At 44.4% G+C, this 19,111-nt stretch overlaps 1 protein-coding gene across 5 annotated transcripts in view; it reads left to right on the top strand.

Moving 5' to 3' along the window:
* Nucleotides 1-19,111, top strand: part of LOC129810774 (G-protein-signaling modulator 2-like) — a 32,283-nt gene that overhangs the window by 7,478 nt on the left and 5,694 nt on the right. Inside the window, exons 1-3 of one of the 5 annotated variants that reach the window (XM_055861646.1) lie at nucleotides 12,561-13,332; nucleotides 15,800-16,021; nucleotides 18,854-18,989. In XM_055861646.1, the coding sequence (XP_055717621.1) occupies nucleotides 13,184-13,332; nucleotides 15,800-16,021; nucleotides 18,854-18,989 (507 nt within the window). In that variant the 5' untranslated portion in view covers nucleotides 12,561-13,183. The other 4 variants (XM_055861644.1, XM_055861643.1, XM_055861642.1 and 1 more) reach the window with 4 other exon arrangements.

Below are 19,111 nucleotides of genomic sequence, written 5' to 3'. Positions count from 1 at the left end.
CATCCATCCAGAAATGTCATTAACTTTCTCTGGGCCTGGGGCAGAATCCTTGTCTCTCATCAGTCTTGAAAGTAGGTAAAAGAGGCTAAAACCACGGTTGAGAATGAGAAGCCTTCCAATTGGCCAAACTAACATTGAGGCTGAATTGCAGGCAGGCAGCTCTACTGTGAAGACCTCTGTGAATGTTGTCCTGTTACACACGCTGCCTGGTCTGCAGTCTCCTCCTGGGTTGTGATTACTTTGAACCCTCCACAGGATATTGTCCCTAATCTTACTGTATGTTGTTACTGCATTAGATTACTGAGAGAGAACATTCAAATTGGAACTGGAACGCTTTAGTCCACCATAACATTGGATTTAGTGTGCTTTTCAATAGGCTTGGGCGGTATACCGTATACCGGGGTATTTGGAAAAAGCCACAGGATGGTTTTTCAATATCATCAATACATCAACTATTTATTTGAAGTTTTTCAATACATTTGAATATTTGTAGCTACTTTTAAATGAATACCTGCAGTCAACTTGTGTAATACGTTAGGAGATCAAGCAGATTGCATTCTTCATTTCACCTGACATATTGTTTGACATTATGAAGTTTACCGTAGTTCCCCAGAACAGTTGAGCCAGTCAGGTGTTTTGTTTGTTTGTAAACAGCACAACTGGGAGAAAGCAGGAGCTGGTGAGTCCATAGCGTTCTATATCTATCCTTCTATATCTATCGGTGAGTCTCTGTGAGGCGCACATGAGGTGATGAAGTTACACTTGTATGCAATTCACTACTAAATGTTTACCATCAGATATATTACAATGGCTTTCTGCAAGAAGTCAAAGTACTCTGGATGAGTTAGCTGTACAGTTGCCATTTTTTCCCCTGTGCTTCCTACTAGCTTTTTTTTCCCCTTCTGCTCTGAGTACACACTGCTGTTCCTTCAAAAAAGCATGCATCACAACTTTGTTCATTTGCACAATTTATTGTAAATGTCCACACTCACCGAAAATGACATGCAGTAGCCACTAGCTATGCGTGAATAACTTTATGAGCTGGATTTGCCTGTCTTTGCGATTAGTTATGTTAGTTTTTCGCACGTTAACATTTAGCTAACAGCGTCTGTGATTTCGCTATTAGCTTGTGCTAATCTTGTTAGCATTCTGGTAGAATAGAGGATTTATGGGCTTTTCATGCGTTTTTAGCGTCCCCTTTGTGTGCTATGCCAGCAATGACAATATGAAAATCTGGATACCCCTGAAGCCTACTTACCAAACGTACAGTTGAAGTCGGAAGTTTACATACACTTAGGTTGGAGTCATTAAAACTCGTTTTTTAACCACTCCACAAATTTTTTGTTAACAAACTATAGTTTTGGCAAGTCTGTTAAGACATCTGCTTTGTGCATGACACAAGTAATTTTTCCAGCAATTGTTTTCAGACAGATTATTTCACTTATAATTCACTGTATCACAATTCCAGTGGGTCAGAAGTTTACATACACTAAGTTGACTGTGCCTTTAAACAGCTTGGGAAATTCCATCATGGCTTCAGAAGCTTCTGATAGGCTAATTGACATAATTTGAGTCAATTGGAGGTGTACCTGTGGATGTATTTCAAGGTCTTCCTTCAAACTCAGTGCCTCTTTGCTTGACATCATGGGAAAATCAAAAGAAATCAGCCAAGACCTCTGAAAAAACAGTCGGGTTCATCCTTGGGAGCAATTTCCAAACGCCTGAAGGTACCACGTTCATCTGTACAAACAATAGTACCCAAGTATAAACATCATGGGACCACGCAACCGTCATACCGCTCAGGAAGGAGACGCGTTCTGTCTCCTAGAGATGAACGTACTTTGGTGCGAGAAGTGCAAATCAATCCCAGAACAACAGCAAAGGACCGTGTGAAGACGCTGGAGGAAACAAGTACAAAAGTATCTATATCCACAGTAAAACGAGTCCTATATCAACATAACCTGAAAGGCCACTCAGCAAGGAAGAAGCCACTCCTCCAAAACCACCATAAAAAAGCCAGACTACAGTTTTCAACTGCACATGGGGACAAAGATTGTACTTTTTGGAGAAATGTCCTCTGGTCTGATGAAACAAAAATAGAACTGTACAGCCATAATGACCATTATGTTTGGGGGAAAAAGGGGGAGGCTTGCAAGCTGAAGAACACCATCCCAACCGTGAAGCACGGGGGTGGCAGCATCATGTTGTGGGGGTGCTTTGTTGCAGGAGGGACTGGTGCACTTCACAAAATAGATGGCTCCATGAGGATGGAAAATGATGTAGATATATTGAAGCAACATCTCAAGACATCAGTCAGGAAGTTAACGTTGGTCGCAAATGGGTCTTCCAAATGGACAATGACCCCAAACATACTTCCAAAGTTGTGGCAAAATGGCTTAAGGACAACAAAGTCAACGTATTGGAATGGCCATCACAAAACCCTGACCTCAATCCAAAATTTGTGGGCAGAACTGAAAAAGCATGTGCGAGCAAGGAGGCCTACAAACCTGACTCCGTTACACCAGCTCTGTCAGGAGGAATGGGCCAAAATTCACCCAATTTATTGTGGAAAGCTTGTGGAAGGCTACCTGAAACGTTTGACCCAAGTTAAACAATTTAAAGGCAATGCTACCAAATACTAATTGAGTGTATGTAAACTTCTGACCCACTGGGAATGTGATGAAAGAAACAAAAGCTGAAATAAATCATTCTCTCTACTATTATTCTGACATTTCACATTCTTAAAATAAAGTGGTTATCCTAACTGACTGTAACAACTTTCCTTTTCTTCTGATGAGGAGTAAGAGATATCAGACCAATATGCAGCGTGGTAAGTGTCCATTTTAATATATAAAACTGAACAATACAAAAATAACACCGTGAATGAACAAACGAAAACCGAAACAGTCCCGTATGGTACAGACACAGGAAACAACCACCCACAAAGGAAAACAGGCTACCTAAATATGGCTCCCAATCAGAGACAATGACTGACACCTGCCTCTGATTGAGAACCATACTAGGCCAAACACATAGAAATAGAACAACAGAACAAAAACAAACATAGAAAAACAACATAGAATGCCCACCCCAACTCACGCTCTGACCAAACTAAAATAAAGACATAAAAAAGGAACTAAGGTCAGAACGTGACACTGACCTAGGACAGGGAATTTTTACTAGGAATAAATGTCAGGAATTGTGAAAAACTGAGTTTAAATGTAGTTGGCTAAGGTGAATTTAAACTTCCAACTTCAACTGTATATCCCTATAGGTGTAGTTGGCTTGATATTTGAAACTTGAACTCTTTTAACATATTTTTATTGGATTTACTTTCCAGTTCTATAGTTAACAAATGCAATAAATATGTTACTTCACAAAACAAAAGCAGTTCATACATTCTCATAAATAGTGTTACCTTCCTAGAATATGGGAAGGATGGGAAGAAGGTGTGCATTTCCTAAGATTGACATAAATGCTCAAGTACAAACACATACAGTTCCAGTCAAAGTTTGGACACACCTACTCATTCAAGGATTTTTCTTTATTTTGACTATTTTCTACATTGTAGAACAATAGTGAATACATAAAAACTAGGAAATAACACATATGGAATCACGTAGTAACCAAAAAAGTGTTAAACAAATCAAAATGTATTTTATATTTGAGATTCTTCAAGGTAACCACCCTTTGCCTTGATGACAGCTTTGCACACTCTTGGCATTCTCTTAACCAGCTTCATTAGGTAGTCACCTGGAATGCATTTCAATTAACAGGTGTGCCTTCTTAAAAGTTAATTTGTGGAATTTCTTTCCTTAATGTGTTTAAGCCAGTCAGTTGTGTTGTGACAAGGTAGGGGTGGTATACAGAAGATAGCCCTATTTGGTAAAATACCAAGTCCATATTATGGCAAGAACAGCTCAAATAAGCAAAGAGAAACGACAGTCCATTACTTTAAGACATGAATCTCAGTCAATACGGAACATTTCAAGAACTTTGAAGGTTTCTTCACGTGCAGACGCAAAAACCATCAAGCGCTATGATGAAACTGGCTCTCATGAGGACTGCCACAGGAATGGAAGACCCAGAGTTACCTCTGCTGCAGAGGATAAGTTCATTAGAGTTACCAGCCTCAGAAATTGCAGCCCAAATAAATGCTTCACAGAGTTCAAGTAACAGACACATCTCAACATCAACTGTTCAGAGGAGACTGCATGAATAAGGCCTTCATGGTTGAATTGCTGCAAAGAAACCACTACTAAAGGACACCAATAAAAATAAGAGACTTGCTTGTGCCAAGAAACATGAGCAATGGACATTAGACCAGTGGAAATTTGTGCTTTGGTCTGGAGTCCAAATTTGAGATTTTTGGTTCCATGGTCTCCGCATGTGTATTTCCAACCGTAAAGCATGGAGGAGTAGGTGTTATGGTGTGGGGGTGATTTGCTGGTGACACTGTCAGTGATTTATTTAGAATTCAAGGCACACTTAACCAACATGGCTACCACAGCATTCTGCAGCGATACACAATCCCATCTGGTTTGCGCTTAGTGGGACTATCATTTGTGTCTTCCGCATTTAACCCAACCCCTCTGAATAAGAGAGGTGCGTGGGGCTGCCTTAGTCAACATCCACGTCTTCGGCGCCCAGGGAACAGTTAACTGCCTTGCTTAGGGGTAGAACAACAGATTTTTACCTTTGCTATTATTCTAATGAGCTCCTCCCCCAAACGGACAAATTTGGTTGACCGGACCAAATCTCTACCAATCATAGACGTCTTATGTTTCACCTTTAGTGTATTCGCTAGCTAGCAAAACATACTGTAGCTAGCAAGCTAAGGACACTGCACTGACTTGGCAGCTGTTTCATGGAAACTAGCTAATCCATTGTGATTGAATTATGTCAATACTAGCTACAGTTGTTCACTAGCTTGGAGGAAGTGTTTTAGTGTTGTGTGCATTGCGTTTGTACACCTAGCTAGCTACCATCCCATAGCCTACATTGCATATAAAGTGTGACTGGCTCATCCATGGATGTACAGAGAAATGCCCGATTTGTTTCCACTTTTTTTTGTTTGCTCCCCCAGATAGGGGTTTGTGCATTCTGATTGGCTCATAGTCAAGTTGTTGGCCAGTGACAAGCATCGCAATTCTACAAGAAGAATCATCACTACCAGGGTCAGTACGCAGCAAGTACCGCTTTTGTTCTAGTAAGAGAAAGAACAGCCTCCCACTGTGATAAGTACCTACTGCAGTGAGATTCTCTCTACTGCAGTGCTTCATGCTTTACAGAGGGTCAAGGATCATACCCCCAAGGCATGCTAATCTCCCATGTTATTGGTAATGGTGAGACATTAGCATGTCTTGAGGGTGTGATCTTTGACCCTCTGTAACTTTCTCACTCATCATTATTCACGATGAATTCAGGATTATCTGTATTCATAGTAGCATCCACATTTAATGTAGAGGTGTTTAGAAACATTATATTCTTATCATAAAAGTGACTACAAAATGGCAATACATTATTTACCATTAATTTCTATTGGGCAAAAAATAATCTGAAACATAACATAGAGTCACAAGCTTAATATAGTCATTTTGTGCTAGGAATATGGGACCAAATACTAAACTTTTGACTACTTTATTTATACACTTTTTTAGGGGTGTTAATATTTTTGACCACTAACTTTTTGAGAGAGAATTTTTTGTTTCTCTGAGCAAATATTAGTATAAAATAATATAATTTTCCAAGTTTTTTGAGCATACAATATAGAATTATGTATTTTATACAGTCATTGCCCACTGGGCAAATTACGTTGAACCAACGTGGAATAGACGTTGAATTGCTCATCTTTATGAAGGTTGTCAATAATTTCTTAATAATTTTGGGCTTGAAGTGACAAATCCGAACTGCCCACTTTTGCAAATCTGTGTGAATGTGGTGTCTTTTCCTATGATGTGACACACAAATTATTTTCATCCTACATTTCGTTTCAGGGCTGGGTTTTATTTTAATGTTACCACCCACCAGCATGTCATTGTTTATAAATCCCAAAACGCTGCACAGTTATTCCTCTTTGTGACTGCGATGAGCCAAACAGCCTTGTGTCCACTTGGCTGCCTGAGCCACGGAGCAAATTAAAATAGTGTGTGCAAATTTATTTTTGCACCTCCACTTTTTTTTTTACCAGAACATCATAATCCATTGGATCATTTGTAAATGTTCACTTATTTAGCTAGTCAGTATAAAATAATCTCCCCTAAAACAAATCCAGCTCCAGACCCAGCCATAGAGCCAGCTGGCTAATCTTTTGAATACAGTGTAGTAAAAAAAAGCAACAGATAACATTAGCTAGATAATGTTAAGGTTAGAAAGATGGATAGGTAGCTAGATAGTGTAGCTAGCATTCTAACCTTATCTGACAGCTGTCAGTTCCCTATTTGTTGGTGTTTATCAACTCCACATGGAAATTCACACACACAATTTGTATAAGTAGCCTTTGTCATTCTTCAGATGTGGAACTTAAACGTGCATTCTTCTCAAGGACAGAAAATGACATCAAAATAGTGGCGGTAACTTCCTGTGGGGGGGGTGTTCAAGACTTTTTCTAGTAGATGTTTTTTAAGACCCTTTTCTAACTGTGACCAGAAATCAAAGCCTTTGCTTTTTCCACATTTTTAGGATGGAAAATGGTTGAAAAACATATCTATGCCTTAATTTCCCCAAAATATAGACTCTTATATTTCATTTGACACCATTTGATATGCTCCTATGAACTTCACATGTTGGTGCTCATGGCTCCTTTTACATGGAAATGACCTTCACCATTACATATGATACATATGTCCAGCTGATGCAGCTTCTGGCTACTGTACCTGTGTCAGTGGGTCAGTGTTGCTATGGTGCTGCACATGGAGAATAAGGCCTTGCCCTCACCCAACATCTCCAGTTTCCCTCTAATGGAACAGAGATTGGTAGATCGAGGGTGATTGAGAGATGGAGAGTGGAACAAATGAAATGAGAGAGGGGGAGCTTACTTTACCTGTGCGAGGTCTTTGTTCCCTTGTAGAGTATTTGTGTGGGGTATTTGTGTCACTGTGTCTCTTGCCCTCTGGCACTCACACAGCAGTGGCTTCATGACTTCCTTTTGAATTTGTTTGCATCTGGTTTAGATTTATTTAAGCAACTGAATTGTATTTCTCCCAGATGGTTGGTTGGGATCCCCCCACCATGCTCTACAGCGCTCTTTTACCCCACATGGTTTTAATGTGGATCACATAAGGACTTCTCTGCTTGCTATGCACCCAAATGGACACCAGTGTTTCTCTGCTAAGTGCGCAGGACAAGCAGCAAGCTCTTCATGTCCGCCACAGGTATGTGTGTTCTCTCCTCGTTTTGGGCATCTAACTATGCTGCCCTTTTTGGAATGTTGAAGACTTGCTGCTGAGTGCTTATCAATTAAAGGGATCTGCAAGCAGAAATATTATAACAAATTATACCATCGTCTAATTCAAGAAAAAACTATTTTCCCAGGGCAGTAGGGAAGGAGTATACTAAAAATCATATCTGGCGTATTATCGAAAATGTATTGAGTTTATTTGTTCAGTGTATTTTGGTTAATTCAGTGTTCAGTCTGTGTTCCCTGTGGTGACAATGACGGGGGTGTTCTCAGTCTCAGTAAACCTACCTCCCAGTGGGAGGCCAGTGATATGGAGTTGAGAGGCCTGTTGGAGTAGGCAAAAGAGGCCTGTGTTGTAAGCAGTGTCTCGTTCCTGTCAATATTTAATAACAGAATGAAACAATAATGAGAATCCTCAAGCGATTGACTTGCTTTCAAATGTCTATACAGTTTGGCTTCTGTCCTCCACAGTGCACACTGTGTGAACCCAACCACACATTGGTGGGAACTCTCCATTTTGGAGCGTGTTTCTGAACTGAAGAATATTTAAAAATGTATACTATTGTCATTTCACAGACTGGTTTTCCTGGAATATAGGCCTAGTTTGAGAACATCACTTACCCTGACAGTCGAATACGTTGACATGTGTTGACAAACAGCCTTTGAGGTTTTTGGTAGAAAGCCATAGGATTGAATCCAATCCAGGGAATTCTATGTTTAAACTCCCATATCATATAGATTGCATAGCAAAGTCTCTCTTGCTTGTAAAAATAGCCCGCCTCATTTCATGGGAGTAAAGATCCAGGTCAACAGACAAATAATCTCATGTCATCGCCATGTCCTTGACCAAAACCTTAATTTAATACAGCCTAACTCAGAGGCTTGACCTAACCAGTGCCTGGTCAGTTGGGGTTGTGGAGCTTTGATGCTGATCTGTACTTGTGAAAGCTAATTTGTGGACATAGTGGTTGACCATAGCATACACCCAAGCCAAGGGCACCTTGGGCCAGGACAGTCATTAATGAGTTAATGCACTAAATACACACAAGTGGATTTCTACAGATTGGCTTTATTTACCTGATTGAAGGATAAGGAGAGGGCTACAACAGTGCATTGTGGGGAATGGAGTTTTTACCCTGTTCGATATGCTGCTGAAGTATCTGACTTCATGATATCTGTGACTTAAGCCTTGTTCACACTGCAGGCCTTAATACTCAAATCAGTTTTGTTTTTCAAATATTTTTTGGACTAATGACTGTCCAAACAGCAAGTTACAAATGACTACATCGGATTTATGTGTGTTCAGACAGCAGTCGTTTGCTGACAAGGCTATGCTGGTTGTCATAGTAACGGTGGGTGTGTGTGCAGTGGTGTAGACTGACTGGTGGTGCTTGTGCTTCCTATCATTCAGAAGTTATGTAGCCAGCTAAGGTGACAATGCCTGCTATGGTCATTTCTCAGTTGCTTTGATGTTCACAATCATAGGGTAAGAACACTTTTAAAGCCTTAAAGAATAAGATAATCCAAATTTCAAAATGAGTCCTAGCTAGCTGTTTTGCTTTCTAGCACATTCACTCATTTGTTTGTAAACAATTAACAAGCTAATTAGCTACCACATGTTATTTTCAAACTGTCAACAGAGTAGCTAGCAAGCAACAAGATATACCAACTAATAATCTAAAAAATACTTGAGGGCAAATAAATCCGATTTTGACCTTCAGACACATGGCCAGGAATCAGATTTGTATCTAACTTCAAACCACCTACAAAGGTGGTTTGAAATGTGACTTGAAATATCCGATTCCATGTGCTTTTTGTCTGTTCAGAATGCAGGAAAAAGAACAGATTTGAATTGGATACGCAAATAAATGTAAGAGCTGTCGCTTTCCTCATCCTCGGAAGAGGTGAGGAGAGAAGGATCTTCGGACCAAAATGCGGAGTCAGGGAAATATGCCATCTTTATTATATATACGAAAACTGATGACACGAAAACAAAACACTTTCAAAACTTACAAAATAACAAAAACGACGTAGAACGGAACCTGAACATAAACTCACATGACAAACGTAAACTCACGAACAGGAACGGACATCGAAACATACGAACAGCCAAACAGCTCCAAAAGTGAATACATATCGAACAACACGAAACATCACAGGAGACAATCACCCACAAACAAACAGTGAGAAATGCCCTACCTAAATATGACTCTTGATTAGAGGAAAATGCAAACCACCTGCCTCTAATCAAGAGCCATACCAGGCAAACCGAAACCAACATAGAAACAGATAACATAGACTGCCCACCCAAAACACATGCCCTGACCATAACACATAAAAACTAACATAAATAGGTCAGGACTGTTACAGTACCCCCCCCCCAAGGTGCGAACGCCGGGCGCACCAGCACAAAGTCCAGGGGGGGGTCCGGGTGGGCAGTTGACCACGGTGGTGGTTCCGGTTCAGGACGCTGTCCCCATACCACCATAGTCACTCCCCTCTTCTTTCTACCCCTTCTAATGCCCACCCTAACACTACCTTCCCCTAAATAAACAGCTAGCACCAGGACAAGGGGCAGCACCGGGACAAGGGGTAGCACCGGGACAAGGGGCAGCACCAGAACAAGGGGCAGCACCAGGATAAGGACCATCACTGGAATAAGGGGCAGCACCGGGACAAGGGGCAGCACCGGGACAAGGGGCAGCACCGGGACAAGGGGCAACACCGGGACAAGGGGCAACACCGGGACAAGGGGCAACACCGGGACAAGGGGCAACACCGGGACAAGGGGCAGATCCCGGCTGAAGGACTCTGGCAGGTCCTGTTTGGACGGCTCTGGCAGGTCCATACAGGCTGACGGCTCTCGACGCTCATGGCAGACTGACGGCTCTCTACGCTCATGGCAGGCTGACGGCTCTCGACGCTCATGGCAGGCTGACGGCTCTCGACGCTCATGGCAGGCTGACGGCTCTCGACGCTCATGGCAGGCTGACGGCTCTCGACGCTCATGGCGCTCTGACGGCTCTGGCTGCTCATGGCGCTCTGACGGCTCTGGCTGCTCATGGCTCACTGACGGCTCTGGCTGCTCATGGCTCTCTGACGGCTCTGGCTGCTCATGGCTCTCTGACGGCTCTGGCTGCTCATGGCTCGCTGACGGCTCTGGCAGATCCTGTCTGATTGGCGGCTCTGGCAGATCCTGTCTGGTTGGCGGCTCTGGCAGATCCTGTCTGGTTGGCGGCTCTGGCAGATCCTGTCTGGTTGGCGGCTCTGGCAGATCCTGTCTGGCGGGCGGCTCTAGCGGCTCCTGTCTGGCTGACGGCTCTAGCGGCTCCTGTCTGGCGGATGGCTCTGTAGGCTCATGGCAGACGGGCGGCTTTGCAGGCTCATGGCAGACGGGCGGCTTTGCAGGCTCCTGGCAGACGGATGGCTCAGATGGCGCTGGGGAGACGGATGGCTCAGATGGCGCTGGGGAGACGGATGGCTCAGATGGCGCTGGGGAGACGGATGGCTCAGATGGCGCTGGGGAGACGGATGGCTCTGGCCGCATACGGCGCACTGTAGACCTGGTGCGTGGTGCCGGAACTGGAGGCACCGGGCTAATGATAAGCACCTTCCTACTAGTGCGTGGAGCAGGGACAGGGCACACTGAACTCTCAAAGCGTACTCTATACCTGGTGCGTGGTACCGGCACTGGTGGCACCTGGCTGAGGGCACGCACCTCAGGACTAGTACGGGGAGAAGTGACAGTGTGTACAGGACTTAGGAGACGCACAGGTGGCTTAGTGCGTGGGGCCGGAACTGGAGGCACTGAACTGGATACACGCACTATAGGGAGAGTGCGTGGAGGAGGAACAGGGCTCTGGAAATGCACTGGTAGCCTAGTGCGTAATGTAGGCACTGTAGGTACTAGGCTGGGGCGGGGAGGTGGCGCCGGAAATACCGGACCGTGCAGGCGTACTGGCTCTCTTGAGCATTGAGCCTGCCCAACCTTACCTGGTTGAATGCTCCCGGTCGCCCTGCCAGTGCGGCGAGGTGGAATAGCCCGCACTGGGCTATGCAGGCGAACCGGGGAAACCATGCGTAAGGCAGGTGCCATGTATGCCGGCCCGAGGAGACGCACTGGAGACCAGACGCGTTGAGCCGGCCTCATGACACCTGGCTCAATGCCCAATCTAGCCCTACCAGTGCGGGGAGGTGGAATAACCCGCACTGGGCTATGCACACGTACAGGAGACACCGTGCGCTCTACTGCGTAACACGGTGTCTGCCCGTACTCCCGCTCTCCACGGTTAGCCTGGGAAGTGGGCGCAGGTCTCCTACCTGCCCTTGGCCCACTACCCTTTAGCCCCCCCCCCAAGAAATTTTTGGGAGTTACTCACGGGCTTTTCGGGCTTCCGTGCAAGACGTGTCCCCTCATAATTCCGGTTTCGAGCTTGATTCTCCGGCTTCCATCCACGTCTCCTAGCTGCCTCCTTAAACCACCGCTCCTGGGCTGTGGCTGCCTCACTCTTCTCACGAGAGCAGCGATGTTCTCCAGTCTGCGCCCAGGGTCCTCTACCAGACAGGATCTCCTCCCAAGTCCAAAAGTCCTTGTTGCTCCGTCGAGCATTCCCATACCGCTTGGTCTCTGTATGTTGGTGGGTGATTCTGTAAGAGCTGTCGCTTTCCTCATCCTCAGATGAGGTGAGGAGAGAAGGATCTTCAGACCAATATGCGGAGTCAGGGAAATATGCCATCTTTTTTATTAATACGAAAACTGATGACAGGAAAACAAACACTTTAACAAACTACAAAATAAGAAAACGACGTACACGCAACCTGAACATAAACTTACATGGACAAACGTAAACTCACGAACAGGAACGGACATCGAAACATACGAACAGCCAAACAGCTCCAAAAGTGAATACATCTAACATAACGAAGACATCACAGGAGACAATCACCCACAAACAAACAGTGAGAAATGCCCTACCTAAATATGACTCTTGATTAGAGGAAAATGCAAACCACCTGCCTCTAATCAAGAGCCATACCAGGCAAACCGAAACCAACATAGAAACAGATAACATAGACTGCCCACCCAAAACACATGCCCTGACCATAACACATAAAAACTAACATAAATAGGTCAGGACTGTTACAATAAATAGGATTTGAGTCACTTCAAAGTGCCAATGTGAACACGGCTAAAGAGTCCGACCTCACTGAATCTCATGTACGGGTTCACTGCATCTCATCTCGTCTCTTTTTATTAAGATCTGTTTCAAGACAATAACATCTTTCAATAAGTGTCCAGTATTATGGCTAACTGCTTTATTGTGACACCAGTAAAAAGGAGTGAGTTTGACAGAGTGCATTAGTCGTCCCCGGAGCCACTTAGTAGCCCCTGTAATTACCTCTGAACATGCTGGCTAATGAGATGTGACACACACCAGCCGGTGGCCCAGATGAGGAGGGAGACTGAACCAGAAATGCAGCCGTCGGCTTAGCCCAGCTTAATGTAGTCACTACAATTCATGAACCCATTCCTGTACGTGAAAACCTAACGTTACCCGGAGACTGAAGCCCTGACTGAACTGTCAACAAAAGATTTGACGCTCTGGACATCCAACTGGGAGGGGTCAGGAATCTCTGGACAGAAGGCAGTTGTAGCCCAAAGTTGTGCTGTTACGGCAGGTCAGAGAGACTGTTTTAGAGACTGTGTCGTTGGCGGAGAGTCTTACTAGGGAGAGGAGGTTTTTTGGCTGTATCTGGGCTGGCTAACAGGTCACCGTCCTCGGTATGTGTCAGCACGCGAAACGACAGCAGCTGAGTTGTCTCACCCTGAAGGAGCAGGTCTCAATCATAACCAGTGACAGAGTGATCGAGAAGCTTGAGATGTCCATCCTGTCAAGGGTCCGAGAGTGGGTGAGGATGAAAAGAGGCAGCAGGTACAGTACTATATGTTGTTTACAGGTACAGTACTGTATGTTGTTTTAAGGTACTGTATGTTTTAAGGTACAGTACTGTATATTGTTTACAGGTACTGTATGTTGTTTACAGGTACAGTACTGTATGTTGTTTTAAGGTACAGTACTGTATGTTGTTTACAGGTACTGTATGTTGTTTACAGGTACGTATGTTGGTTACAACAGGTACGTATGTTGGTTACAGCACTGTGGTCTATTGAAGACTGCTCATGACTGGCCCAAAACTTAGGCATTATATTCTAATATAACTCTAATTACTGTAACGATTTGTCTTGAGATGGACATTGGTTTGTGGCTGTTCATGAAGTGCTATTTTTCAGTCAGCTAATGTTCACTAAAGTTTGAATCAGATGCTGGGAAGTGTTTGATTGGTATGAGGAGAGCAGGTGGTTATTGTATTTCAGGTATTGGATTGAGTTGACAATGTTCTTACCACTCCAGACCCCATGCATACAGCAGGCTGTATGTAATATGCTGTGCCATATGGAGGTGGGAGTCATGCTTGGACTAAGCCATGATGTAGGTTAATAATGATGTGATGTCATAATAATCCCATAGTTTCCACCACCTCAGCACTATATTCTCCTGGTAGATAATCTCGTCCCCAGGCTAATAGCCCAAGAGTCTGGTGAACGACATTACTATCCTGGAGAGAGCATATGGAATCACTTGTTATTGTTTTTCTGTCTTTATCTGTAGTGGCATGAAAGAAAGCCTGAAGCCTTTCCTTTTAAGAAAGCAACAGAACTTCCTGGAGGAGTAACCAACCACAGCTGTTTTAGAAGCCAGTGGTGGCAGGGTGTGGACTGTGGAGTTCTACAGTATAGATGCAGATCCTAACCACAAACACATATGGGTGTGCTGTGGAGCCGAACTGCATTGGTGGAGAGAAGTTTGGTTCTGTATACCAACATGACAAGGTATTTCTACAGTCCATGTCATTGGTCTGGTGTAGGGCTGTGATGGTCATGGAATTTTGGATGACAGTAATCGGACAGCCAAATGACCACTTCACCGTAATAACTGTTTGAATAGGCAAAACATTTGTGTGACTACACATTTTCTCCTCTCATCTGCTACTAACTGCATGTGCTGCCATAGAAATTGAATATATAGAACAGGCATCCCCAGTCATGTCAATGATGGCATGATGGGTGGACTGCTGTAAAATGTGTAAAATATGTGCTATGATTTGTTGATTCAACTCAACTGACATTACAAACAATACATTCCATTGCATGAGCCACATCCGTAACATAATTTGAATGAACATTCTACATTAACATGGAAATTATTGCATCACAATACCAGACAGCCATTGCGAGTGTACCCATGAGTTTACCAGTCAAATTACCAGGGTTAGAGGTTCCAAGCCCTTTCTTTTGATTATACAGTATTTATGTGTGCTGCTGCATTGTGGGGTGCGTTTTCTAGGCAACCGAAGACCCAGTTGCTTGTTTCTGCAAGGCGCAACAAAGCAAAGATGATTTAGTATGAAGATTTTTATAAACTGCTTCTCCAACGGAAGTCCCCGATCACAGCTTTAGGCGATGTCATGGCGACGTTGGCTAGCTAAACTTGCGCGCAGAAATACGTCATTGGGACCAACAGTTGTGTCACGACGAACTGCGCATGTGCATGCCATCAAACGAAACTCACTCCTTCGGTAAAGTTGTCTTTGGCTAAAAGAAAAACGTGTCAGTTTGTCATTTTCTTAAAGTTGGAGTAATAACATGTTTAGCTACTTAAGACATTGGCTCGAATCTAGGTTGTGCCTTTAGAAATCGAGAAAATGAACAACTAGGGAATCATTTTTAGCTTATCTCATTGACTTCCCAAACTCTGGTCGAGTCTGCCAAGTTGATTTGCAGGAGTCCCCGGAAGTATCACGATGTTGGGCCTCTGGGTTTAGAAACTCTGAACAAGTTTTCATAACATTTTTAAGAGTCCATGTTATGGCCGAAACTGACTCAATCGCATAAATTTCCGGCGGTCCCATCTTTAGTCAGCTGTTGTTGTTTTATTTACGGCTATGGCGGTTATTTTATTTTCATGATGGTCTTCATCCATACACGGTAATTGTGCCAGTCTGTTTGTGCTATCATGCCAACTCTTTAGGCGAGTTGACAACTGCTATCATTGTGTATGGACAGCTATCATTGTCAAGCCAAACATGGCATGACAATGATAGCAGTTGTCATGTGTGCAAACAGATCTGAATGGGGCAGTACTCTGAGCGTAACTGATCCTTTTGATTTTTTCTATCTTATGTTATGTGTATATTTGTTGTCAAGTGGTGGTTGTTGTTGGCTTTTAATGTTGTTTTATCCTGAATTTCCTCTGATATTAGTTTATGTTCCTAGACAGTCTGATCACGCACACACACATAGAGACTATGGGCTATAATGTGTTCTTCTTCTCCTTCTAGGATGGAGACATCTTGTCTGGAGTTGGCCTTGGAGGGGGAGAGGCAGTGTAAGGTGGGGAATTACCGTGCCGGGGTCTCCTTCTTTGAGTCGGCAATCCAGGTTGGCACAGAGGACCTCCAGATCCTCAGCGCCATCTACAGCCAGCTGGGCAACGCATACTTCCACCTGCAGGAGTACAGCAAGGCTCTAGAATACCACCGCCACGACCTCAACCTCACCAGGTACACAATACATCCTCAACCTCACCAGGTACACAGCACCGCCTCAACCAGGTACACAGCACCGCCTCAACCTCACCAGGTACACAGCACCGCCACGACCTCACCAGGTACACAGCACCGCCACGACCTCACCAGGTACACAGCACCGCCACGACCTCACCAGGTACACAGCACCGCCACGACCTCACCAGGTACACAGCACCGCCACGACCTCACCAGGTACACAGCACCGCCACGACCTCACCAGGTACACAGCACCGCCACGACCTCACCAGGTACACAGCACCGCCACGACCTCACCAGGTACACAGCACCGCCACGACCTCACCAGGTACACAGCACCGCCACGACCTCACCAGGTACACAGCACCGCCACGACCTCACCAGGTACACAGCACCGCCACGACCTCACCAGGTACACAGCACCGCCACGACCTCACCAGGTACACAGCACCGCCACGACCTCACCAGGTACACAGCACCGCCACGACCTCACCAGGTACACAGCACCGCCACGACCTCACCAGGTACACAGCACCGCCACGACCTCACCAGGTACACAGCACCGCCACGACCTCACCAGGTACACAGCACCGCCACGACCTCACCAGGTACACAGCACCGCCACGACCTCACCAGGTACACAGCACCGCCACGACCTCACCAGGTACACAGCACCGCCTCGACCTCAATCTCACCAGGTACACAGCACCGCCACGACCTCAATCTCACCAGGTACACAGCACCGCCACGACCTCAACCTCACCAGGTACACAGCACCGCCTCAACCTCACCAGGTACACAGCATCACCACGACCTCAACCTCACCAGGTACACAGCATCGCCACGACCTCAACCTCACCAGGTACACAGCACCGCCATGACCTCAACCTCACCAGGTACACACACTTAGCAGGACCTCACACTGACCAGGTACACAGCACCACCATGACATCACAACACAGCTACAACCTCACTCTGACCAGGTGCACACTACTGACATGACCTCACTCTGACCAGGTACACAGCACTGCCATGACCTCACTCTGACCAGGTGCACACTACCGCCATGACCTCACTCTGAACAGGTACACAGCACTAGAGGTCGACCGATTATGCTTTTTCAACGCCGATACCGATTATTAGAGGACCAAAAAAAGCCGATGCCGATTAATCGGACGATTTAAAAAAAGTAAAAAATAAATAATAATTACATTTGTAATAATGACAATTACAACAATACTGAATTAACACTTATTTTAACTTAATATATTACATCAATAAAATCAATTTAGCCTCAAATAAATAATGAAACATGTTCAATTTGGTTTAAATAATGCAAAAACAAAGTGTTGGAGAATAAATTAAAAGTACAATATGTGCCATGTAAAAAAGCTAACGTTTAAGTTCCTTGCTCAGAACATGAGAACATATGAAAGCTGGTGGTTCCTTTTAACATGAGTCTTCAATATTCCCAGGTAAGAAGTTTTAGGTTGTAGTTATTATAGGAATTATAGGACTATTTCTCTCTATACCATTTGTATTTCATATACCTTTGACTAGTGGATGTTCTTATAGGCACTTTAGTATTGCCAGTGTAACAGTATAGCTTCCGTCCCTCTCCTCGCCCCTACCTGGGCTCGAACCAGAAACACATCGACAACAGCCACCCTCGAAGCATCGTTACCCATCGCTACACTCTGCAAGGGGAACAACTACTCTAAGTCTCAGAGCGAGTGACGTCACCAATTGAAACGCTATTAGCGGCCACCCCGCTAACTAGCTAGCCATTTCACATCGGTTACACTATGTACAATTCTGGCAAATTAATTACGGTCTTTGTTAGGAATAAATGGACTTCACACAGTTCGCAACGAGCCAGGCGGCCCAAACTGCTGCATATACCCCGACTGCTTGCACGGAACGCAAGAGAAGTGACACAATTTTCCTAATTATAAGAAATTCATGTTAGCAGGCAATATTAACTTAAGGCATTGATGTTTATGGTTAGGTGCAACGACAGTGCTAAATCATCACCCGTTTGGCGAAGTAGGCTGTGATTCGATGAGAAATTAACAGGCACCGCATCGATTATATGCAACGCAGGACACGCTAGATAAACTAGTAATATCATCAACCATGTGTAGTTAACTAGTGATTATGTGAAGATGTATTGTTTTTTATAAGTTTAATGGTAGCTAGCAACTTACCTTGGCTTCTTGCTGCCCTCGCGTAACAGGTAGTCAGCCTGCCACGCAGGCTCCTCGTGGAGTGCAATGTAAGGCAGGTGGTTAGAGCGTTGGACTAGTAACCGGAAGGTTGCAAAAACAAATCCCCGAGCTGACAAGGTAAAAATCTGTCTTTCTGCCGCTGAACAAGGCAGTTAACCCACCATTCCTAGGCCGTCATTGAAAATAAGAATGTGTTATTAACTGACTTGCCTAGTTAAATAAAGGTGTAAAAAAAATATTTTAAAAATCGGCCAAATCGGTGTCCAAAAATAACGATTTCCGATTGTTATGAAAACTTGAAATCGACCCTAATTAATCGGCCATTACGATTAATCGGTCGACCTCTACACAGCACCGCCATGACCCTTAGAACCTAAGGTCTGCCCTAAGCCACTGCCTTTATTCAAGTGAAGACGTCATAAGACTAGGCAAGTATGACAACGAGAAGCTATGCTGCCCTTAAACTGTTCCAAGGCGAGGTTTGTTAAGCTCTTAAAGGTAAACGTCTGAAGAAATGAGAGCTGGGAGCTGGGGAAGTGGCATGGTACTGTAAATCATTGACATGTCTAAGATTCTGTGTGGGGATTTGATTTCTCTCCAGAACCATTGGAGATGAACTTGGAGAAGCAAAAGCCAGTGGTAACCTTGGGAACACTTTGAAGGTTTTGGGAAGGTTTGATGAAGCAGTGGTCTGTTGCCAAAGACACTATGACATTACCAGAGGGATGTACGATAAGGTGAGTACAGGTAATATACTGTGATTGTAATGAGTAGTAGTCATCAACCCTGGTCCTGGAAAGCTAGAAGGTGTGCTGATCGTGGTTCCAGCCCAACACTAAGACATCTGATTCAAACATTC

Source organism: Salvelinus fontinalis, chromosome 14, assembly GCF_029448725.1.
Source record: "Salvelinus fontinalis isolate EN_2023a chromosome 14, ASM2944872v1, whole genome shotgun sequence".
Classification (NCBI taxonomy): Eukaryota; Metazoa; Chordata; class Actinopteri; order Salmoniformes; family Salmonidae; genus Salvelinus; species Salvelinus fontinalis.
Note: the sequence above shows the minus strand (reverse complement) of the source record. Positions and strands in the feature narration are given on the sequence as shown.